The sequence below is a fragment of the Lodderomyces elongisporus genome, chromosome 4 (genome assembly GCF_030384665.1).
Source record: "Lodderomyces elongisporus chromosome 4, complete sequence".
Lineage (NCBI taxonomy): Eukaryota > Fungi > Ascomycota > Pichiomycetes > Serinales > Debaryomycetaceae > Lodderomyces > Lodderomyces elongisporus.
Window position 1 is genome coordinate 1,295,547 of NC_083676.1, and position 27,995 is coordinate 1,323,541.

General features: G+C 36.9%; 11 protein-coding genes across 11 annotated transcripts; 6 read left to right on the plus strand and 5 right to left on the minus strand. All coding sequences in view use genetic code 12, as the record gives it.

The window, feature by feature from the left end:
- Positions 1-1,595: 1,595 nt before the first annotated feature.
- Positions 1,596-4,217, plus strand: CRZ1_2 (DNA-binding transcription factor; the record flags this gene model as incomplete). The annotated part of the gene is made up of 1 exon (XM_001526175.1): positions 1,596-4,217. One exon carries the CDS (start codon positions 1,596-1,598, stop codon positions 4,215-4,217), a length of 2,622 nt encoding a protein of 873 aa, XP_001526225.2.
- Positions 4,218-4,719: 502 nt separating this feature from the next.
- Positions 4,720-6,330, plus strand: SAM50 (sam50-like protein; the record flags this gene model as incomplete). Its single annotated transcript, XM_001526177.1, has 1 exon — positions 4,720-6,330. The coding sequence occupies one exon, from the start codon at positions 4,720-4,722 to the stop codon at positions 6,328-6,330; it is 1,611 nt and encodes a 536-aa protein (XP_001526227.2).
- Positions 6,331-6,464: 134 nt separating this feature from the next.
- On the minus strand, positions 6,465-7,502 carry CAB2 (Phosphopantothenate--cysteine ligase cab2; the record flags this gene model as incomplete). The annotated part of the gene is made up of 1 exon (XM_001526178.1): positions 6,465-7,502. One exon carries the CDS (start codon positions 7,500-7,502, stop codon positions 6,465-6,467), a length of 1,038 nt encoding a protein of 345 aa, XP_001526228.1.
- A 1,389-nt stretch (positions 7,503-8,891) lies between these two features.
- PVL30_003630 (uncharacterized protein) lies at positions 8,892-9,140 on the plus strand (the record flags this gene model as incomplete). The annotated part of the gene is made up of 1 exon (XM_061119495.1): positions 8,892-9,140. The coding sequence occupies one exon, from the start codon at positions 8,892-8,894 to the stop codon at positions 9,138-9,140; it is 249 nt and encodes an 82-aa protein (XP_060975478.1).
- An 894-nt stretch (positions 9,141-10,034) lies between these two features.
- SSN8 (RNA polymerase II holoenzyme cyclin-like subunit) lies at positions 10,035-11,342 on the plus strand (the record flags this gene model as incomplete). Its single annotated transcript, XM_001526179.1, has 1 exon — positions 10,035-11,342. One exon carries the CDS (start codon positions 10,035-10,037, stop codon positions 11,340-11,342), a length of 1,308 nt encoding a protein of 435 aa, XP_001526229.2.
- Positions 11,343-12,051: 709 nt separating this feature from the next.
- Positions 12,052-13,545, plus strand: lag1 (Sphingosine N-acyltransferase lag1; the record flags this gene model as incomplete). Its single annotated transcript, XM_001526180.1, has 1 exon — positions 12,052-13,545. The coding sequence occupies one exon, from the start codon at positions 12,052-12,054 to the stop codon at positions 13,543-13,545; it is 1,494 nt and encodes a 497-aa protein (XP_001526230.2).
- An 847-nt stretch (positions 13,546-14,392) lies between these two features.
- Positions 14,393-17,173, plus strand: KIP3 (tubulin-dependent ATPase kip3; the record flags this gene model as incomplete). Its single annotated transcript, XM_001526181.1, has 1 exon — positions 14,393-17,173. The coding sequence occupies one exon, from the start codon at positions 14,393-14,395 to the stop codon at positions 17,171-17,173; it is 2,781 nt and encodes a 926-aa protein (XP_001526231.2).
- Positions 17,174-17,450: 277 nt separating this feature from the next.
- On the minus strand, positions 17,451-18,173 carry PVL30_003634 (uncharacterized protein; the record flags this gene model as incomplete). The annotated part of the gene is made up of 1 exon (XM_001526182.1): positions 17,451-18,173. One exon carries the CDS (start codon positions 18,171-18,173, stop codon positions 17,451-17,453), a length of 723 nt encoding a protein of 240 aa, XP_001526232.1.
- A 1,995-nt stretch (positions 18,174-20,168) lies between these two features.
- On the minus strand, positions 20,169-22,547 carry CHS4 (Chitin synthase 4; the record flags this gene model as incomplete). Its single annotated transcript, XM_001526183.1, has 1 exon — positions 20,169-22,547. The coding sequence occupies one exon, from the start codon at positions 22,545-22,547 to the stop codon at positions 20,169-20,171; it is 2,379 nt and encodes a 792-aa protein (XP_001526233.2).
- A 3,030-nt stretch (positions 22,548-25,577) lies between these two features.
- On the minus strand, positions 25,578-26,414 carry UBC6 (Ubiquitin-conjugating enzyme E2 6; the record flags this gene model as incomplete). The annotated part of the gene is made up of 1 exon (XM_001526184.1): positions 25,578-26,414. One exon carries the CDS (start codon positions 26,412-26,414, stop codon positions 25,578-25,580), a length of 837 nt encoding a protein of 278 aa, XP_001526234.2.
- A 558-nt stretch (positions 26,415-26,972) lies between these two features.
- Positions 26,973-27,941, minus strand: PVL30_003637 (uncharacterized protein; the record flags this gene model as incomplete). Its single annotated transcript, XM_001526185.1, has 1 exon — positions 26,973-27,941. The coding sequence occupies one exon, from the start codon at positions 27,939-27,941 to the stop codon at positions 26,973-26,975; it is 969 nt and encodes a 322-aa protein (XP_001526235.1).
- Between the last annotated feature and the right edge of the window lie 54 nt (positions 27,942-27,995).

The following is a 27,995-nucleotide window of genomic DNA, read 5'->3' on the forward strand; positions in this document are numbered from 1 at the left end:
TTGTTTTGAACTCTTTGCATCTTCTACAACTTTCCTTCCTCTTTGTTAACACACAAAAACCAAAAACCAAAAAAAAAATAAAAAAAATGATTAAAAAACAAAAGGAAAATAAATGATGATATAAGTTTTTGTCAGGATGAAGAAGAACAATAACAAGTATCAAATAGGTCGGTTCTACAGCTTATTTCCCATCCTCAATGTCTTCCTTTAATAACAAGCCTAGACAAAATCTCAAAATGAGAAAACCTAAAATTCAACTCTATTCCTTGTCCTTCTTTCCCTTCCTTTCCCTTCCCTTCCCTTCCCTTCCTCCTACCTACCTACCTACCTACTCAGTTCACCCACTTACTTACCAGCCGTTTCTCTACTCCAAAATTAATACACAGTTTACAAAAATGGTGTCAATTGCAACTGTTTGTATCTTTAGTTTGGTTGTTCAAGCATTTATATTAGTGTGCTGCGCCTTTCTCTACATACAAAAAATAATAATAAAAAAGAGAAAACAAAAGTTGTGGTGAACACAATAACGGTCATTTTTAATTTTTAATTTTTTTTTTCCACATTTTTTTTTGGCTTTCCTGAAGTGATAGTTTTTGGAAGAGCATTTAAAGTGTGCCAATTTCAGTGGTGTTAAGAGTTTGGTGCGTTTGTTCTGGTTACATGTAGATGGTGTAATACATGCACAGTATTTTGATTGCAGAAGCGTAGACAATATGAAGGTATCAATAATTCCGGTAGTTCATCGGAATAGTGCCCATGAAGATGTTTGAAAAAAGGTTTTTTTTTTCTTTTATGAGTGACTAATGAAACATCCAATAGAACAATTACAACGACTGCAAGGAAGCTTTTCAAACTATTGACCGGCTGTAAATTATTTTCAACATATAAAGTCACACTGTGGAGCATATACATTTTTGTGTTGTTTTATCAAGCAGTTACTACGAACCAAAGTAGATTATTGTTAGACTAGCTCAATTGTTTGCTCTGATAAAAAAATGATATCGATGCAGTTAGCCTACTCTCTACAAAGATTATATATCAGTTCTAGTAATTCCTATAATTCCTTCAATAGTCGAAAACTCGCTCTTGGTAAAGACATTTTACGCCATATTGAACGTCAATATAGATCATCACAAGCCAATCCAAGTATTTATTGTGCTGTTGCATCCGAAACAGGCGCACACAAATACATAGACAACCTAGGATACATATAGATAATAAACACTTAGTTGAAAAGCTCCGCGTGTCACAAATCTGGATTATTATTATCAGACAAACTTTTTCACGACATTAAAATCTTTAACATTTCTCCTTTTTTATATATAATTATTATCATTATTATCATTATTATAATTATTGTATTTTTTTTTTTTTTAAGGCACAATTTTTATATCTCACAAATATTTTTTATACAAACCCACATTGAAAGAAAGGAGAGATCCCCTTAATTAATCAAATACACACACAACTAAGGACCAAGACACGGACACATTTTTCCGGTAATCAATTACATACCCATTTTCATATTACCCCCTCTATCCATTACCTTCACCTTTGATATCATAAATTATCACCGCTTTACTGACCAAAGAGTGATGTCTACCCATTTACAGGGCTCACAGGAAGATGAAGAGCTATACAATATTTTAAACTTGTCACCACCAGTGATCAATGTTGCTGATTACCAAAGTGAACTGATACTTGGCCAACAACAAGGGTTCATAAAACCAAACTACAACCACAACAACAACAACAACAACAACAACAACAACAACAACAACAACAACAACAACCTAAACCACCAACACAATAACCAATTTGAAAACTCGATTCGAAGGTCAGTCGAACTAACTTTGGAAACTTCGAATATGCCACAATTTGCTGATGAAGAGTTTTTATCCCCGCATTCTCAAATTAGTCAACACAGCCAACATAGTCAAGATTGGTCCTCGCCAAACAATTTACAACTTGCAACCGGTGAAAATAGGAACGATGTTGGAAACAGTTTTGGAAACAATATTGGAAATAACATTGGAAATGGAAGCGGCAGCGGTAGTGGCCATGGATTTCTTCGTGTGGATAGTCCACAAGGATATCTCAACCCACACTCTCCAGGAAGCCATTCAGTCTACTCATCGCATTCGGCCTATTCGGAAGTTTCATCCCATCCAGCATCACCCTATCTCGATGCGATGTCTCAATTTAGTAATACCAATTTGGCACCTCCAGAAGTACCGACTGCATATTCAGATGTGGGATCTAATTACGGTGACGATGTGAACTACCCTAATAATTACAGTAATGAAAACAATGACAGTAGTTCCAACAACAAGAATGATAATATTTTTCATGACTATCGAAATTCCAACTTGATGCCAGGTCATTTCGACAGCTTTGGCTTTAACTCGAGAGATGGCGAGATCCCACTAGGTGGATCTGTCAGTTCAGCTAACTTGTTAAGCATGTATCAACAACAACAGCAGCAGCAGCAACAGCAGCAGCAACAACAACAACAACAACAACAACAACAACAACAACAGCAGCAGCAGCAAGAAGATTCTCCATTGAAGCAAACACAAAACTTGAATTTGTTACAAGAACAAAGTTCAGTATTTCCTAGAGGAGACATAAATTTTCAAGACATGGATGAAGTGCATAACCAACAATTTCAACCTATGGATGGTTTGGAACTCGATCCTAACTCACAACCACCACAACATCACAATCAACAACAAAATCAACAACAAAATTATCAACATCAACATCAACAACAACATCAACATCAACATCAACAACAACAACATCAGCAACATCAGCAACAACAACATCAGCAACAACAACAACATGGACAATTTCATTATGATAATAATAATAATGACATCGTCCACGAGCAGTATAGTTTTGCAAATCCACAAATGAACTTTGAACTTGATATCACCATTACACCGCCACAACAGTCTGATCAAATTTTTCCACATCAGCAGCCACAACATACTTCTTCTACTGCACTCGATTCCTTGGATAACAATGCATCTCCTGAAAACAGTAAACAATTACTCACCGAAAATAATCTTTCTCACTACTATACTCAAATCAAAAAAGAATTTGTAGAAGAGGACTCTCCAAACATTGTTATATCAATTCATCAGGCCCCCGAAGATGTGGCTGCCAAAACCCCATCTTTATTTAGTAATTCCTCGGCAAATTCTCCGGGAAATGCACTTTCGCGAATAAGTTCAAACAACGAAGAAGATAGAGTTAAAACAGATTCGAGTAATTTTGTCTCCAATGATCAACTCATGCCATCATCCTCTTCCACTAACAATAATAACCAAAGTGAAGCGAAAGATTTGTTGAACCCAGAGTACCAGTCAATTAAACGTGGAAGACGCAAAAGCCATGCATCCAAGTCAGCCAGCGCATCTCCACGACTGCGCTCTAGATCTACACGAAGTAGAAATAGCAGTCGAAGCCGAAGTAGGAGCAGAAGCAAAGATGGTGATGGAGACGGAGACGAAGCAATTGACGATGAAAATGAAGCAAATGACAGCGATGGTGGGAACACTTATGAAAACGAGGATATGAGTGAGCATGATGGTGATCACGATGGTTCTCATTCTAAGAATGATGGCACATCACAAATATCATCGCGTGAGAAAATGTTGGAACTTGCACTGCCAAACCAGACATCGAAAAGAACTCAAAAGCATCCAAGCGTTTACGCCTGCCATTTATGTGATAAACGATTCACACGGCCTTATAATTTGAAATCCCATTTGAGAACACATACTGACGAAAGGCCCTTTATATGTAGTCAATGTGGCAAAGCATTTGCTAGACAACACGATAAGAAACGACATGAGGATTTGCATACAGGTGAAAAAAAGTACCAATGTAAAGGTTTTTTGAAGAATGGGGAGCCATACGGATGCGGACGCAAATTCGCCAGAGCTGATGCATTAAGAAGACATTTTCAAACCGATGCAGGAAAAGAATGTATTCGATTATTGATTGAAGAAGAAGAAAGAGATGGTGGGTTACAAGGCTCGCTGTTGCGAGCGAATGAAATTGCTGATACTATTGTTAATGACAAAACTGATGCCTTGAACATGGCACAAGCAGGAAATCTGAACCTGGGTGTGAATGGTGATGACAATATCAATGCAGATTCCAATCATAATAGAGTACCACAAGTTCTAATATCACCGTCACAATAGAGATGGTAAATAGTTTTCTTTTATTAGTATTATATTTCTTATTATTGATATTGTTAATGTTATTATTACTACTATTATTACTATTATTATTACTATTATTATTACTATTATTATTACTATTATTATTATTATTATTCTTTGTTTTTCAATTTAATGACCAGATTGTTCATTTTTTTTTTGATGATGCTGTCGAATATCATGCTAGAATAAATGTTGTAATCTTTCGTCTTCTTGCAGATGAACTTGAACTCGTTTGGATTGAAGCTCTTAGTGTTGCTTTTTTTCTCGCTAATTTTTTTTTTTTCTCTTCTTTTTTGTTGCGAAATCATATTGGTGAATACCTTTCTCTCTCTGTTCTTTTCTTCTTTGTTTTCTCAATGTGTGAATTACTTACGAGTCTCATCAAACCCCAATCCCAATTTACTGCCTTTCATTATAGTGTGACTTTTCCATGTTATTCAACCCTGTACATCAACTTTTGTAATCACGATTACTCCTAAAAATGTCCATTGTCAGTCAGGATGAGGAATTCATGGAATCCATGAAATTTCAACCGCATAATCAGTCAACAGCTGGTTCTAATCAATCCACTGAAGAGAAGCAATTGCTTGAACTTCAAACACTTAAACAAGAACAATTAATAAAACAAAATCAACAGTTTCTCAATGACCTATTTCATGATAACTCTACGCAACCCATTAAGGTGCGAAACGTACAGATTACAAATGGTGATCAGTTCCGGGATAGTTTTGTTGCTGCACAATTTGCACCATTACTTGAAGAAGGGACCGTGATGAGTTTGAGAAATTATCTTGATGTAGTAGATAATATTCTGAAGGGTTTTTTGAAATTGGGCATAGTGGAAAATATCATGTGCAGCACACATCAAGTTAATGCTGTTCAACCTAAGAGATCGCCGTTTCCGTTCGTTACTGGTGGTGCTCGTGGTAATGCAGGAGCTATTGGGGCCATCAACGTTGTTCCCGTGTTTAACGCACTTCCTGTGAAACGTTTTTTTGCGAAAACAGGTACCAATATAGGAAACGGGGAAGGTGATGGGTACATCCAATTTCAACTCCGTAATATATTTGGAGGTGGCGAAAACTTGGTGTTTGATGCTGTGACTGGTACAAAGACGCAGAGCTCATACTTACTCAATTATAATCAACCGGTATGGAATAATCCAAATTTCATTTGGGAAAATCAATTTAGTATCAATTCACGCAAACTCGATTGGATTCAGAGTGTTGTACAATCGAAATCTATTGTAAATAAAATATACACTCAATTTCATCACACAAAAGTCAATCATGAACTAGTTATGGAAAATACTGTAAGAAATTTGAGTAATAATGCTTCCCGCAGTTTTGAAGTTATGCAACAAAGTGGACAGCTGATAAAGAGTTCAGTAGCATATAATATCAGTTATGACTCGCGAGATAACAAGCATTTACCATTTTCAGGGCGGTATATTCAATGTGGTGTCGAGTATAATGGGTTACTTGGCCTGTTGAATGCTTTTCCATATGTAAAGACAGCATCGCAAGCGCAACAAGCTTGGAATTTACCGTTCTTGAACTCCCATCTACTTGCGACCGTAAAATGTGGGTTACTTTACCCTTTACTTGCCGAGCGGAAATCGGGAATTTCACTGTCAATGTCGCTGTCACTGTCGCTGTCGCTGTTGCTGATTTCTCCTTCTCCTTTTTCTTCTTCGTTATTGGACCGTTTCTATATTGGTGGTCCAAATGATGTTAGGTCCTTTATGTTGAATGGACTCGGCCCAAAGAACCAAAATTCATACATTGGTGGCGATATGTTTATGAATGGTGGTCTCTCACTTTTCACGGATATCCCGAGGTACAAGGACTCGAATTTCAAGCTACATAATTTTGTCAATTGGGGTAGGATTGCATCAATGAGCAAAGACCAGAGTCTTGTAGATAATTTAAAGAAAATGAGTCACTCGTATTGCTTGAGTTGCGGATTTGGGATTTTGTACAACCATCCCATGGCTAGATTTGAACTCAATTTTGTTCTTCCGTTAATTGTTAATGAGAGAGATTTAGTAAGAAAAGGTATACAATATGGTATTGGTGTCTCGTTCCTATGATTAGTTGTGTGCAAGAGTAAAGTAGAGTAGAGTAGAGTAGAGTAGAATTAAAAAAAAAAAAATGACAAGTTCTTTTCTTTTTTTTATTTCATTCCCCATTCGTGTTATTTTAATTCCTAAAGTTTTGTTTCGTTTTATGCTAAACTCTTTTTAATCCATTCATTGTGTAAAGTAATGACCGCGGGGATCATTTCGCTTTCAATCTCCTTTCCGTTGGCCACTTCCTCATCAGTCAACCTTACCCAATGATCATCGTGTTCGAGGTCGACAAAGACAACTTCCTTTTTTCTCGTTTGTAACAAGTTACCAATCACAAGTTGGTGATGGTATCTTTCCAAAGCGCTTTTTGCCTTTTTGATCAATATACTGCTATCTGTCTCCAATTTAAAGCTGATAATCATTGCGCCTGAAGACCAGTTTTCAACCAATCTGCTTAAAAACTTGGGTACTTGTGCCAAGCGAATGACCAATTCACCATCTGTTGCGGCAGAGCTCTGGATCTTATGTTGGGGCATTCTTGATTGTGGAATAAAAAAGTCTGACACTGCAGCCGCGAGATAGAACAAGGCCTTGTTTGTGCATGGTTTCAATTCTTCCGAGATTAGCTTCAAGGTGTACAAGTATTGGTTAACTGTGGTGTATGGGATGAGCAAAAGTGAATTGGAGTCTTGTGCTTCGTGGTATTTGCGGTATACATGCAACATTTGTTCGCTGTATTTCGGATCAATTTCAATCTTGCCATTAACTTCGGTCATATAGTCTAGGAAGCAGTTTGTTGAGTGACTATAATGCCTCGAGTAAGGAAGTAGAGAAAACTCTCGGTGTAAAAAGATTACGGCATACCCGTTTTCAAGAAAGTATTCGGCAGAAGTAGCCCCTCTTGTACCAGCGCTGAAATTGTCAATGAACCGCACAGTATTATTTTCCAATGGGACTGTAGTTCCGCCTGAAGTAACCAAGGCGATTCTTTTCCCGGTGTTTTCCAAATGGTATTTGATGAACTTATCGAGCTCCTCCTTGATCTCGGGCAAGTATGATGGGGGTTTGTGGTTGGCAAAGTACTTGTCTTCATCGGAGATTTGAGCCGCTGCAAACTCGGGGATCTCTCTGTTGATGGCTGTGGCCTCTTCAGGGTTTGAAGTGTGGAAATTTTTCTGGTGAGCTGGAGTCATTATTTAAGCAGTTGAATCCAATTGGAGAAATAAATCTGAATATAGTCTAGCTTAGTTGACAATGGGTTGGGAAATTTTTATTATGTGAGACAACAAAAATATTCTGGGGTACGAACCTCTCTGAAGAGAATGAGAAAAAAAAATAAAATAAAAAGGGAAGAGAATCGCACCAAAAAAAAAAAAAAAAAAAAAAAAAAACTGGAATAGAAAATTCAGTGATACCAACTGTTTTTCTTTTTGTTGTTGTTGTTGTTGTAGTAGTAGTAGTAGTACTTTTTTGGATACTTGGAAATCATTGATGTTTTTGTAGAAATGGTGTACTTTCTTTGCTTCCAATTTTTTTTTTGTATTCTTTTTTCCTCTTACCAAGTATTTGTAGTAAAATGTGTTGTTACAAGCTAGCTTGTGATGTTGAAGAGAATAACTGGTTGTTAGTGAGTTATTGGCATGAATTTGAGAAGAAAAAAAACCCCCCCAAAAAAAAAGGAGGAAAAGAAAAGAGAGTCCAATTTGTCACATACCAAAAGCTATGATAAACTATTTACACTTTTTTAGAGGATAAAAATACCTACATACTAAAAGAACAAAAAAGAAACTGGTTGTTCTTCATAAAATATAACACACCCCATACATTCGAAGCTCATCACCCAAATGACGTAGTAACTTTTCAATTCAGATATAAGACTAGAATATAAACATTTTAGCAAGCAATCCAAGGAAAAAGATGAACTAAAGATATGACATGGATTGCAATATTTCCTGATTTTTTCTTTTCTTTTTTTCATAATAAATAAAAAAGAAGGACATAAAGAAACACTCTGACCCCTTCCCCCTTCCTCCGAGGTTGCTGCTGCTGCACTAAAAAAAAAAAGTTGAAGAACATTTTAAAAATTTCCCAATTGGGAAAATGAAATTTAAAAAACGCCTTTTTTTTTTTTTTACCAAAATAAGCCTTGCAAATGTTTAATTTTTTTTTCTTTTTTGCAGCTACAAGTCACGAAGCTTGTTTGACCTTATCATACAACACATAGTAGATACGCACATAGATACATGAGTGCATAAGTAGATTAAATGGAAACGGAAAGGAGATGAGGAAGAGGAAGAGGAAGGGGGGGGGACATTGCCAAAGATATAACTTTGTTTGCGTACTCACATTCAGTTTGAACTGTTCCAGTATCATACAATTTCGTATGTTTCTAATGATGAAAATTATTCAGTTTGTATAAATAGCAGTCGTATTTATAACCCATCATTTCTCGATTCTCATTTTTCAGTTCTAACCTCGTGGTGTCCCTCAAAAGCTATTCCAAACTTTCAATTTTTCAAAACTTTCGATCTCCATATTATAATTCTACTAGTTTGTACAAAACTCAACGACAAGTTGCCATTATGCAGTTTAAATATATTGTTGCATTCAGTTGTATTTTACTCACATCTGCTTCTGCCCTTTTTATACCTACGAATCTTGATGAATTTGAAGCCATTACAGAAACTACAAATGTCAAGGCTTTACTCAAGAAATACCCCAAAGGCAAAGTGTTTGACGATATCAGTGACTCCAACGAAAAGATCTTTGTTTATGATGTCGACAAGGCGCTACTGTGGAACGTAAAGAAACCAGAATTCAAATGGGAATAAAGCCATGCATAAAGAAATATTGGAACTGATATTAAGTAATAATAAAAAAAGAGAGAAGAAAAAAAAGCTGAAAATAGGCAAATAAATGAATAAACCAACAATGACAGTGCAAAAGCAATAAAGCAGCGAGTTTTCATGATAGAATAGACATAGACATAGACATAGACATATACATGTCTATGTATATATGTCTATGTATATATGTTTATATGTGCCACAGACTTTGGGTTTCTAGCTTCCAAGATGTTATTCCCAGATTATATAATATCTGAAATCGGTGCAATGGTGTCGAAAGTAGAGGTTACTTGATTTGTCGGTAGTGCCAGACTTTTAATTAAACTTTAAACAATGCTGGTCATTGGGTACTGGAGTACATATGATATATAATTATATAGATATATATAATGTTTAATCTTAGGCTCAGCATCATATAAGCATTGATATTCGTTAGAAAGTGTGTTTTGATTCAATATTGGATTCTTTTCTCTCTAATTCTATCTTTCTTCATTCGATAAGATTTACTATACATGGTTTTTGAGGTATTATACGTGGTGGCAGATTTTCCTTTTAAAATAGGCGTTTCTACTCCGCTCTCTTTCTCTCTCTCATTCTCACACACACACTCTCTCTTTTCCGCCCCAAAATCAGTGGTATTGAGAGTATTGAAAAAATAGAAAAATCCGTTCGTGGGGGTTTTTTTTTTTGATACTAAAGTATACACTTGTAACGAAATAATCACCAGTATATGATCACTCTGTAACTATCAACAAGTCTATAACAGAGAGGAAAAACAAGACAACTGTCTTTGTCATTTAAGTTCTTTTTTTTCATTTTCCATTTTTCCATTTTTCCATTTTTTAATTTTGGTTGTTTTACAAAAAAAAAAGTCAATCAATGTCAGCAGATTACTGGAACTCTTCGCAACGAAGTCGGTGGCAGTTCACACGGTACTCACTCTTGGAGGCACGAAGGAAACTTTTATTTCTTGAGCGCAGGATGATTCAAAATGGCCTAATCAGAGATTACCCAAACATTGTATACGATTACAACATGAGAATATACCTACACAATCTCCTACTCAAACTTGGTCGACGGATGAATGTCCGACAAATTGCCATTGCCACTGCCGAAGTATACCTTTCTCGATTTCTTACGAGGGTAAGTTTAAAAGAGATCAATGTGTATTTACTTGTCACCACATGTCTTTATGTCGCATGTAAAATCGAAGAGTGCCCGCAGCATATTCGATTGATACTTTCAGAGGCTAGAAATATTTGGTCAGAGTATATTCCTCATGATGTGACAAAGTTGGCTGAGTTTGAGTTTTATCTAATAGAGGAAATGGACTCATATATGGTGTTGCACCATCCATATAAACTGTTGATCCAACTACGGGACTTTTTAGAGACAAAATACGAAGTTTATGGTTTCAAATTATCGGAAGAAGAGATGCAAAACTCATGGAGTTTGATCAATGATAGTTATATCACTGATTTACACTTGTTAGTTCCACCACATATAATTGCCGTTGCAGCTATATACATTACAGTTGTGTTGAAAAAGAATTTGGCCCAATTGCGAAATAAAACTAGTCCTAGCGGTATTTCTTCTCTGATGTCCACAATGGTGACAAGTACAAAGAATAATACCTTGGACAACAGTGGAGCTGGATCATATTCTACAAAGGGAGTTTCACAGAATTCAATAACGCCTGAGATGCTAAACTCTTTAACTGATGGCGTAGAATCAGGAACGGGGTCAGGGCTAGGGTTAGGAGAGTCAGAGGGAGGAGGTTTATCCAATGAAGGGACTGGAGTCGCAGGTGTAGGTGATTCTGGCGTGAATGTCAAGAATTTACAAATTGATAAAGGTAACAAGACTACCCCATCACCAACAATTCTTTCTGACCATCATTTGCTGGCTGATTCTTTGCAAGCAGCAGGTCATAAGCAAGAACCTCGACTGCAGCTTCCAAAGGCTAAAGGAATGTCAAACCTGGATTTTGTCAATTTTGAAGTCGACATTTTGGATGAGGACACGATAAATATCCACAAGTTTATGAACTTTTTGGAACATTCGCATATTAACTTGGATGAAGTGGTTGAGGCTGTGCAAGATATGGTGGGCACGTACGTATTGTGGAACCGATACAATGAGCAAGGTGTCAAGAAGGCACTACAGATTATGCTACTACGAAGATGAGCACACGACGGTTCAATGTTCTAGCTGTTGTGAAAACAAATAACATATTCATTTAGTAACGAAAGTAAACCAGCCATTAAAACCGATAAAGTTATAAAACTTTGCATCATGGCATTTATACCATCCCAGAGTCTAGGACGCGTAGTATTTCTTCTTTTTTTTTGTCTTTCCCCTTTTAAGCTTTCTCTCTTTCTTTTTCTATTTTTAATTTTTATTCATTTCTTCAAATTGATAAAGAAAACCCGAAAAGAATCAAAAAAATTTAAAATTTAAAATAAAAAACTAACAAGAATGGTTGAAGCGAGTGCGAGGCTGTCAGAGCTGCCGTCAAATATTCTTTTATCAAGAAGGAGAGAGAGAGAGAGAGAGAGAGAGAAAAAGGTTGATGTGTTTTAATATTTAATTTTTTAGTTTTTTGATTTTTTTTTTTTTTTCGTTGAGACACACGCTCTTCTTTCTTTCTTTCTTTCTTTTTATTTTTTCATAGTAATTTTTTTTGTTGAGCGTTTTGTAATAACACCAGTTGATACTCATACACTCGTTCATATACCACCACCTCCAGCAGCTGAAGAAGAAGTAGTAGCAGCAGCAGAAGAAGCAAGAGGAAGGACCAGGTTTAAGACGAAATAAATTTCACAATTTCAGTGTTTATATAATTTTTTTTTTGCCTTTTTAAAAACAACCGTGTTTTTTCTATAGATAATCGGATATGGCTACTAGGACAAGAACACGTACAAAGACCAGGCGGCTGGAAGAAGAAGACGAAGAAAGCGGAAAATTACACCACGAACACCACCAGCAACAACAGCAACAACAGCAACAACAGCAACAACAGCAACAACAGCAACAACAGTTTCAACAACAAAAGCAGAAACATAAGTTGAATACATATAAATCATCACCATCGACATCAAGCACAACCATTGATCAGGAACAAGAAGAGGAGTTTGACCTGATGGTAGATGTGGCTCCCGTAAAATCCAAAGACGACGAATACCACGAGTCGTTTCTTGCCACTATTGAGAGAAACCAAATACCAATCTCGAGAAACTTGATGATCCTCCTTTATTCGCTACATTTTCTTAGCTCAAACCCCAAGATTGTCTCATACACCCATAAATTCATACACTTGCAGAACCAAGTTGGTACCAATCCAGCGGGGAAAGCCATTTACGATATCGATATTGACGACGCCTATTTCGTCATCAACTGGGTCATAACGGTAACATTTCTTCGTTCTGCGTTGATGAAGTATTGTTTTGAACCTTTTGCTGCAAAATTTTGCGATATCCACTCGAGAAAAGCCAAGACCAAATTTGCCGAACAGAGCTGGTCTTTTGTCTATTGGGGCGTGTCATTTATTTACGGAGTGTACTTGTATTTGGATGCACCATACTTTAATGATTTAGACCAAATATACATCAATTGGCCAAACTTTTATATGCAAGGCAATTTCAAAAGCTATTATTTGATTTCAATGGCATTTTGGATCCAGCAAATCTTTGTTCTACACGTTGAAAAGCCAAGAAAAGACCACTACCAGATGTTTAGCCATCACATCATCACATGTCTCTTGATTATTGGCTCATATTACTATTATTTTTTTAGAATTGGACATTTGATCTTGATGATTATGGATTCTGTGGATATATTTTTAGCAGGCGCAAAGATGTTGAAGTATGCTGGCTTCAACAGAGCCTGCGACGCAATGTTTATTTTGTTTTTATTGAGTTGGATTGGTTTGAGACACGGTGTATACAATTTTATATTCCACCACGCATGGTCAAAGTCAGTACATTTAATGAGCGACGGACAATGTGTTGTTGGTGAAGCTCAAAAAAGATGCTGGACACCAACTATTATCAATGTATTTATGGGTTTACTTGGAGGATTGCAGATCATCACATGCATTTGGATGTATTTGATATTAAAAGTTGCTTACAAGGTTATTATTGGTGTAGGGGCAGAGGATGTGCGAAGCGATGAAGATGACACCGATGTTGAATTGGAAGAGAATCATGAAGCAGATGACGAGAAAGAAGTACAAATGGGTAAAAATATAGAATTAAAAGTTGAATCATCATGGGCACTGACTGACAAACACAATGTTGAACAGCAAAATGATTTTATCAAAGATACTTACAATTCAACTGCCACTAAAGCAGCAGCACCAGTACCAGTACCGGAAACTAGGGAAAGGTGAATTGTAAATTATTAAGGGTGAAAAGTTATAAATTTGAAATGTGAAAAGTAGATACAAATTGTGTATTTAGACTAGATTGCATTTATATTATAAAGCATTGGTGTAACTTGTTTTTTTAATTATTATTTTTATTATTTGTTCTTTAACAGATCGTTTGTTGTTATATATATATATATATATATATATGCCAGAGTAGAAGAATTAGAAGAAGGACAAAGAAAAGGGTTGAAGGATACCTAGGAGCAACTTGAATTGTTTCTAAACTAGTTGGTAAATGGTATTCATCTGTGTATCAAAAAACAGATTTCTACTTCCCATTCAATATTGTTAGTTTAAACATTGCGCTTTACTTTATACTTTTTTCTGTTTTTCGAATTTTTTTTTATGAATTTCCTTTCCTTCTTCATCTCTTCTAGCTCGTTTTTATTACTTTTTTTTTTCCCTCTTTAACCCAAGGCCAGTGCGAGTGAAAGACGCGTCAAAGATAGAAGAAAAAAAGCAGCAACAAAATAGATCAGAAACAAAAAAAAAAAAAGATCAAAAAAGAAAAACAAAAATAGTGAATACGAAATCAACAGCAAAAGCCAAAAAAGAAAGAGAAAGAAACAACAAGTAAAAGTTTAGACAAGAACAACAAAGAATCAACAAATAATCTAAAGAGCAATATACAATAGAGAGAGAGAGAGTTTTCATTTCATTGACTCCCGAATACTTCAATTATTATTATTCTTATTATTCTTATTATTCTTATTATTCTTATTATTACTTTTTTTTTCATTTTATTAACCAAATACATCTTGGACTTCTTACCAGTTTGACCCAATCAGAGTCCTTTCTTCTAAATGGTATGGCAGATAAAACTGTAAGCGCTGCCACATCATTTTCCCTGGCTGTATCTACCGCAAAAGTTGCAACCGCAAGCACAAGTTCCACTACCAGTATTACTGAAACACCTGCATCAACACCTTTATCAGCATTTGTCGCCCCTTCTGCAAAGCAATCCTCGATATCAGTTGCGGTTCGTGTACGACCTTTTACAACAAACGAAAACAATAAATTAATAAGAAATGACGATGATGAGATGCTCATGGGTGATGGGTGTTTGTCCACGCCAACATCTCAGCAGCAATCTTCTAGTTCACAAAAAAAAGTTTTTGCTCCCATAGGGTTAAGGAAAATTATCAAGGTGGTTGATGATCGCATGTTAATTTTTGATCCACCCGAAACAAACCCAATTGCCAAGATGCAAAAAAATGCTTTCCCCAATAGCTTTAAAGGATCAAGAATACGCGAGCACAAGTTTGTGTTTGATCGATTATTTGACGAAGACACGGCGCAGGATGAAGTTTACCACAATACTACAAAACCTTTATTGGATTCTGTTTTAGATGGGTACAATGCAACTGTTTTTGCGTACGGAGCAACGGGATGTGGAAAAACACACACTATTCTGGGCACACCTGAACAACCAGGTGTCATATTCTTAACAATGAAGGAGTTGTATGAAAAAATCAATGAGCTAAAAGATACAAAAATCATTGATGTTAGCCTTTCATACCTTGAGATTTACAATGAAACAATTAGAGACTTGCTTACACCTGAAACTGATTTTAAAAAATTGATTATACGCGAGGATTCAAACCAAAAGATTTCAGTTTCGAATTTATCGACACATCGTCCAAACTCCGTTGACGAAGTTATGGAACTTATTCTCAGAGGGAATATGAATCGTACCTCCAGTCCCACAGAGGCAAATGCCACATCAAGCAGATCGCATGCAGTGTTACAAATTAATGTTGTGCAAAAGAATCGGACCGGGGATATCACCGAAGATCATACTTTTGCCACGTTGTCAATTATCGACTTGGCAGGTAGTGAACGTGCTGCAGCAACGAAAAATAGAGGTGCAAGACTTAACGAAGGCGCCAATATCAACAAATCATTATTAGCATTGGGCAATTGCATTAACGCGTTATGTGACCCACGGCGACGAAACCACGTACCGTATAGGGATTCAAAGTTGACGAGATTGTTGAAATTTTCACTTGGCGGCAACTGCAAAACAGTAATGATTGTATGTGTTTCGCCAAGCAGTCAACACTATGATGAAACATTGAATACTTTGAAATATGCGGACCGAGCAAAGGAAATCAAAACAAAAGTGATGAGAAACCAACAGAGTTTGGATCGTCATGTTGGCTCATATCTAAAAATGATTACTGAGCAGAAACTTGAGATTGAGGAATTACGAGCTAGAGAAGGTAAAGTTATTGAAATTGATCGAGAAAAGCAGGAAAAACTCCGCCACGAAGCATTTGTTTTATTACAAGAACAGATTGCTACCATAAAGCGCAATTTGTACAAAAACACCCAAGAAAGATGCAAGAAATGTCTTTTGCTTGCCAAAAGGAAGCTTTTGCTTCTTCAAAAAGTGCAAGTAGAGCAACTACTTTTGAATGCAAATAGCGGAATGTTGGAATCGAATCAAGAGTCCACCATTAGAGATTTATGCGAACAAATTGTATCTAAATTGAACTCACAAATTCCAGAAATTGAAGAGCAGTATTCCCAACAGTATGAGGTTGATTATATCTTGGGAGATTCCGCAATGCAAGGATTGAGTAAATTACAGAACGAGAAAGGCTGGACCGAGTACCATACCACAATTTACATGCAACAACTTGAAAACTTGAGCAAAGAAGTGCAAATTGATCAATTGGTCAAGTCCCTGGCGTTATTTGACCAGTTGATTAGATCAATGTACGAGTTCATATATCTCGGTATAGAGGGAGAAATTGTAAATGTGTTGCAAAACTTGGTCAATGGCAATTTCGAAACCGCGCTACAATACCATGCTAGTGAATATATAAGAGAAAGACTTTGGTATCAGCAGCCATTAAATAATTCCGCACAGCATCCACTACAGCAACATGATTCTAATTCCCTAAGTTCTCTTCCATTAAAGAAACTTCGTGGTTTCAAAAATAACACGCATTCCTCTTCAAATAAGACATCGCCAACAAGAACATCACCTCTTAAGACATCGCCTACTAGAGCGTCGCCAACAAGATCATCACCAATGAAGCCACCGCTCAAACGTATAAAGAGCTCTCAGAATCGCAAAGCTAAAAAGGTTTTTAGATGGGGTGAAGGTGCTCAAACAACAGAAAATGTTGCACCAAATACAAAGGCTCCCGATGGCCCACAGCAGTTGCACCATCAGCATCAATCGCGGCAACAGCGGCAAATGGACTCGAGTTTTGATGACACTGTTGTAAACACTTCTGCACTGGCAATGCTCGATACACTAGAGCAAGGATCTCCTACAATAGATCACGTACTCGATTTGGATCTCCTGTTCAATCCTGTTTTGGAATCTCCTCAATCTCCGCAACCACCACAACTACAATCAACAAATTTATTTGCCAAAAGTCCATTAAGCGAGAAACTGTCAAAGAATATACTGTGCCCCAACACAATTGGAGATGAACGTAATAAAGCAGAACAAAAAATGGAGCAGCTGAGCGGGCTGCTTGTAAATCGACGATTGAATGCGAGTTTAATTGAACTGCGAAGGCCCCTTTTGAATACACTGGCTGCATCGAGACTAACCCAAACTGAAGATTGAAAAGTGCCACATATAGATATATAGATATAGATAGATAGATAGATATATCTATGTATAGGTTTATTTGTCTAAAAGAGTATATCTTTTTGGGAAATGAATATTTCAAATAAAAAAAAAATCGTCGCAATTTATTTATTTATTTATTTATTTATTTATTGTTTGTAAAACCAAGAGAGTGAAAAAGTGAGAAGGCAGACTTTCTTCTTACCCTTTTCCCCTCCTTTCAACATGAAAAGCAAAAGAGTTTAATAGCTAAATAAAAATGTAATCAACAAATTTACCAACCTCCTTGACGACCACCTCTACCACCTTCCATTCTGTTACCATAATCGTTTTCATAGCGACCTTCATCACGACCTCCTTGACGTCCAAATCCTCCTGGGCCACCTTCCATTCTGTTACCGTAGTCACTTTCATAACGTCCCTCGCCACGGCCTCCATGAGGTCCATGACCACCTGGGCCACTTTCCATTCTGTTACCGTAACCTGTGTTGTAACCACCTTGACCGCCAAAACCTTCTCCTCTTCCACCAAAGTTGTCTTCTCTTCTTCCACCAAAATCATCTCTTCTGTCTCCGCCATAGTTGTCATTTCTTCCACCATAGTTATCGTTTCTTCCGCTTTGACGGTCGTTATATCTGTCTTCTTGAGATGCAGAATAGCTTCCCAAACTTCCGCCATGTCCGCCTTCTTCAGCACGGCCACCATGGTGTTTACCTTCTTGTCTGTGTTCTTTGTATTCGTCCTCTAATTTGTTAGCACCAATGGCACCACCAATTGCACCCAACACAGAGCCCAATTTTCCGTGACTTTGACCACCAAGCTCGTGGCCACCGTAACCACCCAAAGCACCACCAGCGACAGTAGCGAGGAAACCACGGTCTTGGTCACCGCCTTGTCCACCATTACTATTGTTGTTGTTGTTGTTGCGGGATTGAGTTGATTGTTTTGGGTCGTATTGGGATTGGTCACCTGATGAGTAGAAATCGTTTGCTGACATTGTTCAATTGATTAATTTTATTGGAGAATAATAAATAAGAATAGGAATTGGTAAAGTTAATTAAGCAAAAGAAAAGAAAAGAAAAGAAAAGAAAAGAAAAGAAAAGGTTCAGGAAAAGGTAAATTACATTGACGTTGGGTGTTGGAGATGAAGCTGAGTATTTATATTCAACACAAGTAAAGTGTTGCCAACAAATAGGATCAAGTTATGGGCGACGTCGAGCCAAATGCTTAAATTGCGGAGAGTTATTGTGCTATAACGTGTGAACATTCAAAACAAATGCATCAAGGGGTGAAATTATATGCAATAATCATTTTTGATGCAGGCGATTGTGAGAGCTTGCGGACGCAAAAAAAAAAAAAAGAAAAAGAAAGAGAAAAAGAAACATGAAATTTTTGGTGAACTCTACACGAGGAAATAGATATACTGCTTAAAAGGTGGTAGTATCGAGAGAGATGGGATGGGACTAGGGGAGAAGGAAAGGGCAGGAGAAGAGGCCACGTTCAATTTCTAATCAAAGTTCTGGGTTATAAAGGTTTGTAGTGCTGCACTAAACGTGGATTTCGCAGTAGTGGACGAAGCTGTCAAGGAATTGTATCATCTGTTGTTCTTTGTTTTATTATTTTTATTTTGCAACAACGCCTCTCTTTGCTGCGTCCAATCCCCCCTGCCACCCCCCTCCCCCCTTTATTTTCTTTCCCACCTTAGAATGCAATACATTAATTCACACACACACACACACACACACACACTCCTTCTCTCTAGTTCCTTAATCTTTGTCTTGGTGAAGTTTTCTCCCTTAAATGAAAGATACCACAAAAGTGTTGGATAGGAAGAAATGGGAAATCTAAAAGAAGGAGAGAGTTGGACCGATTCAATTCGAGTTTCAAATTAACAGGGGACATCTTTGTGCGAGTGAGTGAGTGAGTGTGGTCTTTTGTTTTGTATTTGTGTTTAATTCTTCTCTTTTCTTCTCTCTTCCTTTTCTTTTCGTTTCATCTAATTGTCACAGACCGATGTTGTTTCAATTATCGTTGACCTAAGTCCAATTCCAAGTCGAAAATTCAGAATCAATGTGGGCTTAGCCAAAATTTCAAATCTTTATTCTTCAACTTTCAAAGTCGTGATCATGAAGCTTGCTACGTCATTCCCCGGTTTTGTGTAGCATTGCTTACTCTACTCACACTGTTAATAGTCAACAACACACACACACACACACACAAACACACACCGATAATAGTATTAAAATTCTTATATATATATTTTTATTTATTTATTTATTTTTTTAATTTTTTCGCAGTTTTTCCTAATTGATATTTTCCATTCGATTGAGTTGTTTTCAATAGAATATTCTGGTGCGTACCTGGAACTATGCTCATGCTCGGTGGAAGGTTTAAGCTAAGCCATGGTAGAGGAAATGAGACTGAAAAACAACAACAACAACAGCAACAGCAAATAAGAAAACAATAATAATATTCTTGTTCTCGTGATTAGGTGACTTACGCCGTTTATAAAACTAGTTAATTCCTTGTATGGTGCCAACAAACTAATCCAATTTCGTATTTGTTTTTATCCTAATTATACCATAGCTAACAACGGGGTTTTACTTTACGGAAAGATAAAGCAACATGAAAAAAAAAGGGACGAAAAAAGAAAATAGGTTTGTCTATTAATGAGGGTTTATTATTATTGTTATTATTACTATTCAATTTTTTTTTCTTTCTTTCCTTTTGTTTTGTTTTCCAATTGTGCATGGTTTTAGCACGGTGTATAAATATGTATGTATAAAGATATATATATATATATATATATATATAAGGGGAGTAATCCTAATCTCCCACTGGGGTTTTTCCTACCAGCTTATGCGTCGAGAATAACATTTACTTTTCTCAGTTCTCACTTTCACCTTCCTGTTTTACTTCTTGATTTACTCCTTGTTTTACTCCTTGTTTCACTCCTTGATTTACTCCTTGTTTCACTCCTTGTTCTTATATTTTACATGATGACACAATCTCTCTTTTTCTGAGCCCCTGCAGCCCCTGCATCTCCGGTACCTGCTCTAGTCAGCTGTCCATTACTACTTGCACCTACTCCATTGTAGCTGGGTTGGCCATAATTATTTGCAGATGCAAACTTACCTGACTTTTTCAATTTTTTTTGTATATTCTTTGCCAATTCACGGTCAGTCAACCTTGCAAGACTTTTCTCATCGCCATTCTCGGCAGCTTTTCTATACCACATTTGTGCCTCAGCAACATTCTTTACACATCCTATTCCCTTCTCAAAGAAATTTGCCAACGCAAACTGCGCCTTGGGCAAATTGCACAGCGCTGCCCTCTTGGCCCATTCAAACGCTTCGGCTTCATCCTTGGGCAAAAAAGGATCAGCGCCCACGAGATACCATGCACACATTGAAAGCATCGAGTGTGCATCACCACCCAACGCAGCTTGCGTATAGTAGTGTATGGATAAGTTGGAGTCTTGTGGGATAATATCATCGCCATACTCGTAATGCGAACCCAATATCGCGGCAGATTGAGTGTGCCCCAATGCTGCAGCTTGTGCGTATAGTTCGAGCGCATACTTACGATCGGTAATAATGATGTCCTCGAATCCATTATAGTACAACTTGCCCAACTCAAATGGTGCTGCTGCCGTTAATTCTGTCGCAACATTAGTAGCACGTGTAAGCCATTTGATACCCATCTTCTTTGTATTCATATCGTTCGGCAACCCCATTCTTGAATAAAAGGAATATACTCCAAGTTTGTACATTGCTGCCGGGTGATTCTTGGCAGCAGCAATCTTCAAATACTCTACAGCTTTTCGTGCATCGCGACCGGTACCCAACCCTTCTTCATAGCAATACGAGGTACGGTATGCACTTTCAACGTGTCCGTGTTTAGCAGCAGACTGGAACAAAATGAATGCTTCTCGATTATCAATTTTTTCCAATGCTCCAGAAGAATATGCGTCTCCCAACAAATATTGAGCTTCGACATAACCTTTATCCGAGAGTTTCTTCAAGTAAAACACGGCTTCCTTTAAAAGTGATTTTTTCAACTTCTTTTCATTGCCTTCTAATTCAATATTTGAAAAGTCAATAGATTTATTTTTCTTATGAGCTTTGGAGTCCCTGTCCTTTGCGTCCATAGGTCCCTTTCTGGGAGAGTTGTTATACAGAGGAGTGTTTTCGCCCGAGGATTGTGATGACAAAGTTGTGTTTGTGTTTGTGTTAGTATTTGTGTTTGCAGCTGTATTTCCAGCTGCATTTGCATTTGTCGAGTTATTGATATCCTGTCCCAAGAGCAATGCAGTTTGCAACATATACTGTGCATATTGGAACAAGACATTGGCATCGTTTGATTTTTTAGCATTTTTACGATACAATTCCAATGTTTTGATTCTGGGCATTAAATGTTGCGAGTTGGAGCCGAGGTATTGCTGAATGACATTTTGGTTGAAATCAACCATTGATGCGTTGTCATTTCTCTCATAAAAGAAGGATGAGGTCGAGGATACCGAACGGCTGTGGCCAAACTTTCCCATTGGTGATGGCATGCTCAAGTTGTTTTCAGATCTGCTAAACATCTGGTTATCCAATGATAAGTTGTTTTGGTTGCTTGCTGTGGTGTTATTTGTGTTCAAGTTTAAGTTTGTGACTGATGATGCTGTTGACAATGGGTTTGATGGTGGTGAAACCACAATGCTATCCTTGGAGTTGCCGAAAACTGGCGGTGGTGTCGATGAAGTTTCATACATGGGGTATGGCATGGTTGGTGATTTCACATTTACAGTTGAACCAATCTTTGGTGAGTGGTTAAATGGAGCAGTTTGTTCAAAAGTTTGAGTACGTACTGGTGAGATTTGGGCCGGTTGTTGTTGCTGTTGCTGCTGTTGTTGCTGCTGTTGTTGTTGAGGGATATAATGGTCGGATGTTGGTAGTTGTGGTGCTTGTTGTGTTTGTGACAAGTTGGGAACCAAGTGTGGAGGAAAGTTGATATTAGAGCCGCTGTATTGGCTAAAAGCACCAGCACTTGCATTTCTCTGTTGTTGCTGTTGTGATGGTGGAGGCTCGTTGACTGCCAATAGGCTTCTATATGGTTGTTGTTGTTGTTGTTGTTGTTGATATTGTTGCTCTTGCTCTTGCTGTTGCTGCTGTTGCAATTGCAGTTGCAGGTGATTGGAACCTTTGTTGTATGTGGATGTCATATGCATGTCTTCCAAGCCCGAGGTGACTTCAGTCATACTTGGCGAGCTATCTGATCTATCACTCTGGCTATTAGTAACATTAAAGTCCAGTACCGGGTATGGTGGTGCTGATGACGAACTGCCCGATACCTGACGATATGGATGTTGTGAAGTTGTGCTCATAGTTTCTAAAAAGCAAAAAAAAAAAAAATTGTGTGTGTACTCTAGTGCTTTGAGACAATATATGGATGTGTATGAAGTGGAAAGCAGATGCTGATTAGGGACACTGGCAACGGTTTTGAATGAATAGATGTGGTTGTTCCTTACTGTTTCTGACTACTATCTTCCTTTCCTTTCCTTTGTTTTTTTTTGGGGGGGGGATCTTTCTTTATTTCCTTGTGTTGGGATACTTTTCAACTCTGTTCCACTAGACCAGTAGTACTTTTTCTTTTGTTTGTTCCTTTTTTTTTTTTGAGCTGTTTTTTGCTGTCAATAACCAGGATTCAAAGATCAGTCTAAAACACGGTGTATGGTATGGTGTTTTGTTGACTGTGAGTTTCGAAAAGCAAAGCAGAGAAAGCAGGAAAATAAAAAAAATGAATAAAAAAAAAATAAAAAATAAAAAATAAAAAAAAAATAAAAAAAGAAAGAAAAGAAGGAAAAGAAAGAAAGGAGAGAACAGAAAGGGGGACGTGTGACAGTGGTGAAATTGATCTGGTTTATGCGTCTACCTGTTGCTCGGTTGGTCTTTTTAATATGTGTTGTACCTCGACCAGTCTAGTGGGAGTTCTCTGATTGTGTATATGAATAAATGGATGAGCTAAGGATGAACCAAGATATGAAGTAGTGATCCAGCAAAGTCAACGTCCTTTTTATGGCTAAAAAAGAAATAAGAGTAGGAACTGATGGATCAAAGAGAAATTGGTTTGTCTTCAAGTGTTACAATTTTTTAGAATTTGTTACCTCGTGAATCAATTTTTTATTTTATTTTTTATTTTTATTTTTTATTTTTTTTATTTTTTATTTATTTTTTATTTATTTTCTATTTATTTTTTATTTATTTTCATTCTGCCTTTGGTAGAAATGTCTCCACTGTTGGATTGCAACTGTTTCTCTCATAACACTATGCCATCTATTCTACGTCCTATACATCTTACTGTGCATCGTGTGTCTCTCTGTGTGTGTGGGTGTGGCCCTTTGTTCCATGGTGTCTCTTTCGGAACTATTTTTATCTTTTTATCTCCTTTTACTTTTACCTTTTACCTTTTGTTTATTTTTATTTTTATTTTTATTTTTATTATTTATATTTATTAATAGATTCGGACATGCTAGTATTTTATTCTTACATTTCTGTGTCTGAGAGTATACTGAAAGTATATACTGCAGACAGTGTCTGATTCCTGTGTGTGTCTTTTTACCAAGTATTTTTTTTTTTTTCAAGCGTCACTTTTATAAAGAAATATTCTTTTTTGTCGTGTAGAATCTCTCTGCACAGCATTGGGTGGGGAGGGGGGAGTGTGTGTGGTTAGAAAGGGAAAAAATGGAACGGCACCAACAATACCACTATACTTTAATCGAAAACTATCACCGGTTCTTTAAAGCATGTATTTGATGATGGGTACCAAGTCAGAGCACTAGACTTTGTCATGAACACACTAGGAGGTGGAAGGTATGAGTATATATATATATATATATATATATAAGCATTTGTCTGATGAAGGGATTCAAACTGAGAAGTACACAACTATGGCTTCAAGTTTCAAAAAAAAAAAATAAGGAAATAAAAATAAATAGACAAGACAGACAAAATGTCTGTTTCTCGTATTCTGTGTCTGTTTCCTGTATTTAATTTTTTTTATTTTATTTTTTTGTGTGTCTGAATGATCTTTTTGCACTATTTTTGCACTCTTTTAGATTTCATTATTTCTCGTGTCTCTAAAGAGTATTTGCTGTTTGTGAAATAAAGAGAGAGATCCTTGACAATAATAAGCTTTTGACTTTTAGTATATATATATATATATTTTTCTTAATTACATTCTACAAAGATGATTGGAACTCTATAATGTATTTGATGTTGTTTACCAACACTGCTTCACTTTCACCAGGACATTTTGAATATGGCTACTCAAGTATTTCTAGAGCTTTGGTTGTGTTCATACACACTTTATATATATATATATACATTGCATCTTTTGTATATTAGGCTACGTCACATCACAAGTATGAGAGAAACCCTAGCAATTTCTAGACTGCTAGGGAAAGTACCAATATTCCTTGACTTTATACTATATGTCCTTCTGTTTCCACATCTTTTACTATATTGGTTCTAAGCCCACACACGTCAATTGTCTTCCCCTCCTCCTACTCCTCCTCCTCCTCCTCCTCCTCCTCCTCCTCTTCCTCTTCGTCTTCGTCTTCGTCTTCGTCTTCCTTTTCGCGCCTTTGATAATTCATGCAAGTAATTAACTAAATATATATCATAAAAATAATTAGTACACACTTTGCTATTCAGATAAATAAATATATATATATATATATATATATTTGTACATTTGGTCAAATACAGTCTATACATTTCTTTTTGAAATTGGAATGCATCCTTAAAACTATTGACTTCCCGTTTTGCAATTAACGTGTTGATGCTTAAACACCCAAATAATGATGTATATGTATATATATGTATATATATATGTACATCGTTTGTATATTCTGCGTTTCAGATGGCAGCACAGTACTCTTGGTGATTAAATCCTTCACCGGCTAATCTGTACAAGGCTTGAAGGAAAGATTGTGGGTCAAATATATAAGCCACCACTATCTCTTTGAGCAAAAGAAGAAAAAAAATTAGGAATTGTAGTTAGGGAGCTAACGGATCGTTAGGTTCCGGAAGGTGCCGAAGTGAAGAAACATTGTATAATACAATTTAGGTTACCTATACAACGGCTTGAGACAAAACAGACATGTAACTCTCTTCTTGCTATACAGTTACAAAAAAAACACCGCAATTCTCATCTAATCATTCCTCTTTCATCTGTCTACAATTGTTTTTTTTTTTTATTTTATTCGTTTCCGTTGTATATTACCTCTTTTTTTCTGTTTATAAATTCATTGTATTATGACCGATATATATATATATATATATATATGGGGAACTAGCAAATTGAAAAAAAAAATTTAACACTCTTTATTCTACAATAAATCCTCAATTCCTATTCAGCCTCTCTTCAAAATACTGAAATAAGCAGCTAGAAAAGCAGCAACAACGACACCAGCCAACGCAGTGACTCCTCCACCACTCAATAAATTCTTCAACAAACCTAAACCTCCGGCACCACCATTTTTAGCAGCATTCCGTTCATTTAATGCCATTTTTCGCTCATGTTCAACCAAAATCCTTGCACGATCTTCGGGGTCCAATTTGTCCAAATCCTTAAAATCTAAGGGCTTCTCTTTTCCTCCATTCTGTGCACCATCTCCATTCTCTCCATTCCCAGCTTCCGCCTCCAAACGCTTTCGCCTTCTAATTTCCTCCTCTTCTTTTTCTGCGCGTCTAATCAACTCTTCTTTATTCAGCTTAACAACATCGGGAAACTGCCTAACAAACCTCGGATTCTCCTTTGTGTTCCATTTCAAACTTTCTCTTGCTAATTTTCTCTTGACATTCTCCAGAGTATTAATGGACCCCGTCGTGCTTTCATTTCCAGTCATAAAGCTCAAAAGCCCCGTAAGAATCGTGGCTACACTCCATGCCGGATTCCAAGTGTCTGGATGATAATCACTCATCGAGAGACATAATCTTGTATTTGTTTGAAATCGACCATTGGGGGTAATCATCGAGATTGAAGGGGGCTTAAATGGATACTCAACGGGGAACCGCAATATACCATGATACTGTCCTTCCTCATAAACGGTATTCTTGGGACCAGTTATAATATAGTGCCACTCCAAAATGTTTTCGTCGTTAGGCTTGGCCATAATGTAAGGAGGCGGAGTTGCCTGGATCGACTTGTACTCTTTGCTCAATCTTCTCTGTGATTGCCTTGATGCCATTTTCAGAATAATAAAGTTAAATGTGGGGAACTGAAAATAAATGCTGGTAGAAGAAGGGGGGGGCAAGAAAGTTCGTGAAGGATTGTATCGGTAAACTATTAGCTGATATATTGGATTATTGGGATGGTTGGTAGTTTAAAGTTTCTGTTTAATTATTTTTCACTTTTTTTTTGGGGGTTTTTTACTTCTTTTGTATTGGTAAGAGTAGTTGTAGTTGTACTGGTAGTTGTGGTTGATATGTCTCTGTTATCGCTAAATCTGGGTTGGGGAAATCCTCAAATTGATCGCAAAGTGTGGTCAGACCCAAAAGAAAAAGAAAAAAAATTACATCGATGGAAATGCGTCATTTTTGATGATCTATTTTGTGACACGACACACACCCATAGGTCTGACTTTACCTAACTGTATACACATATTTATATATATATATAAATGGATATTTACGGATAATTATGGCTATATAAATACATGACTATTTTACCTGCTATACAACAAACACCAAAGTTACCAGTATTCCTATATACAAACACGCAAGTGTTTCGTTGCAAGCTTACAAAATTATGGCTTTTGGCCTATAGCATAAATAAGACTTACCTCGACCAAGTAATCAACTTCACCTTCTAATCCTTTTCTTTCTTTTAATTCACCTCTTTCCAATCGCTTCGTAATCTCTTCGGGACAATGGTTAACTATAAACTCCTTAGGTTGATAGATTTGGGTCCTGAATTCTCTTGCACTACTGACATTTTTTAAACCCGAAATGTCACCCAATGTGTGGTTCAACTTATCCTTCTTTAAGCCGCCCATATGTTGCACAGCCTTAGCAGAACCATTCCCAGCTTCTTTCGAACCACTACTATTTTCAACATCTTCATTATAAAAATCAATAATAAATAACCATCCACCAGGTTTAAGAAATGTTGCAAGTTTTTTGGTCACTTGTTCATAATTATGTATATGGTGGTAAGATATAGTGCAAACAATAGCATCAAAAAACGAGTCAAATTTGTTCAATTCTTTGGAGATTGAAGAATCAAGAATATCGTATTCATACGAGCGCATAGAAATATTTTCACTACTGTATTTTGCAGCCCGTTCATTGAAGTATTTGAGAAAAGTGGGGCCAATGTCGATACCAACAATCTCACTTTTCTCACCAGCATGCCCAGTCAAGTATGAAACGAATAGTTCAGTAATCATTCCTGTACCACATGCAAAATCCAACAACTTCATCCCTGGACGAAAAATAGTGTTTGGGTAATTGGTCAAATACGTTTTCGGGTTGGGTAAAGTGTTTTCCTTGGTGAATCCATTGAATGGTAAACTAGCATCCCCGAGGATTTTGGCTGACTCTTGTTCACTTTTGCGCTCAATTGGAGCGGTACTAATATCCATCTCAAGGATATGTTTAAGGAATAAAAGGGATAGAATGCGTTGACTTTCACGTTGTTCATATTTTCTGGCAAAATCTTCGTTGAAAGAGTCTTTGTTTGCCTGGACTGCGTCTTGGTGCAAAGTGTTGGTCATATTTGCTTAAGCGTAATTGTTTGCGTATTAGAAGAATGCAGAGCTTTTGGGTAT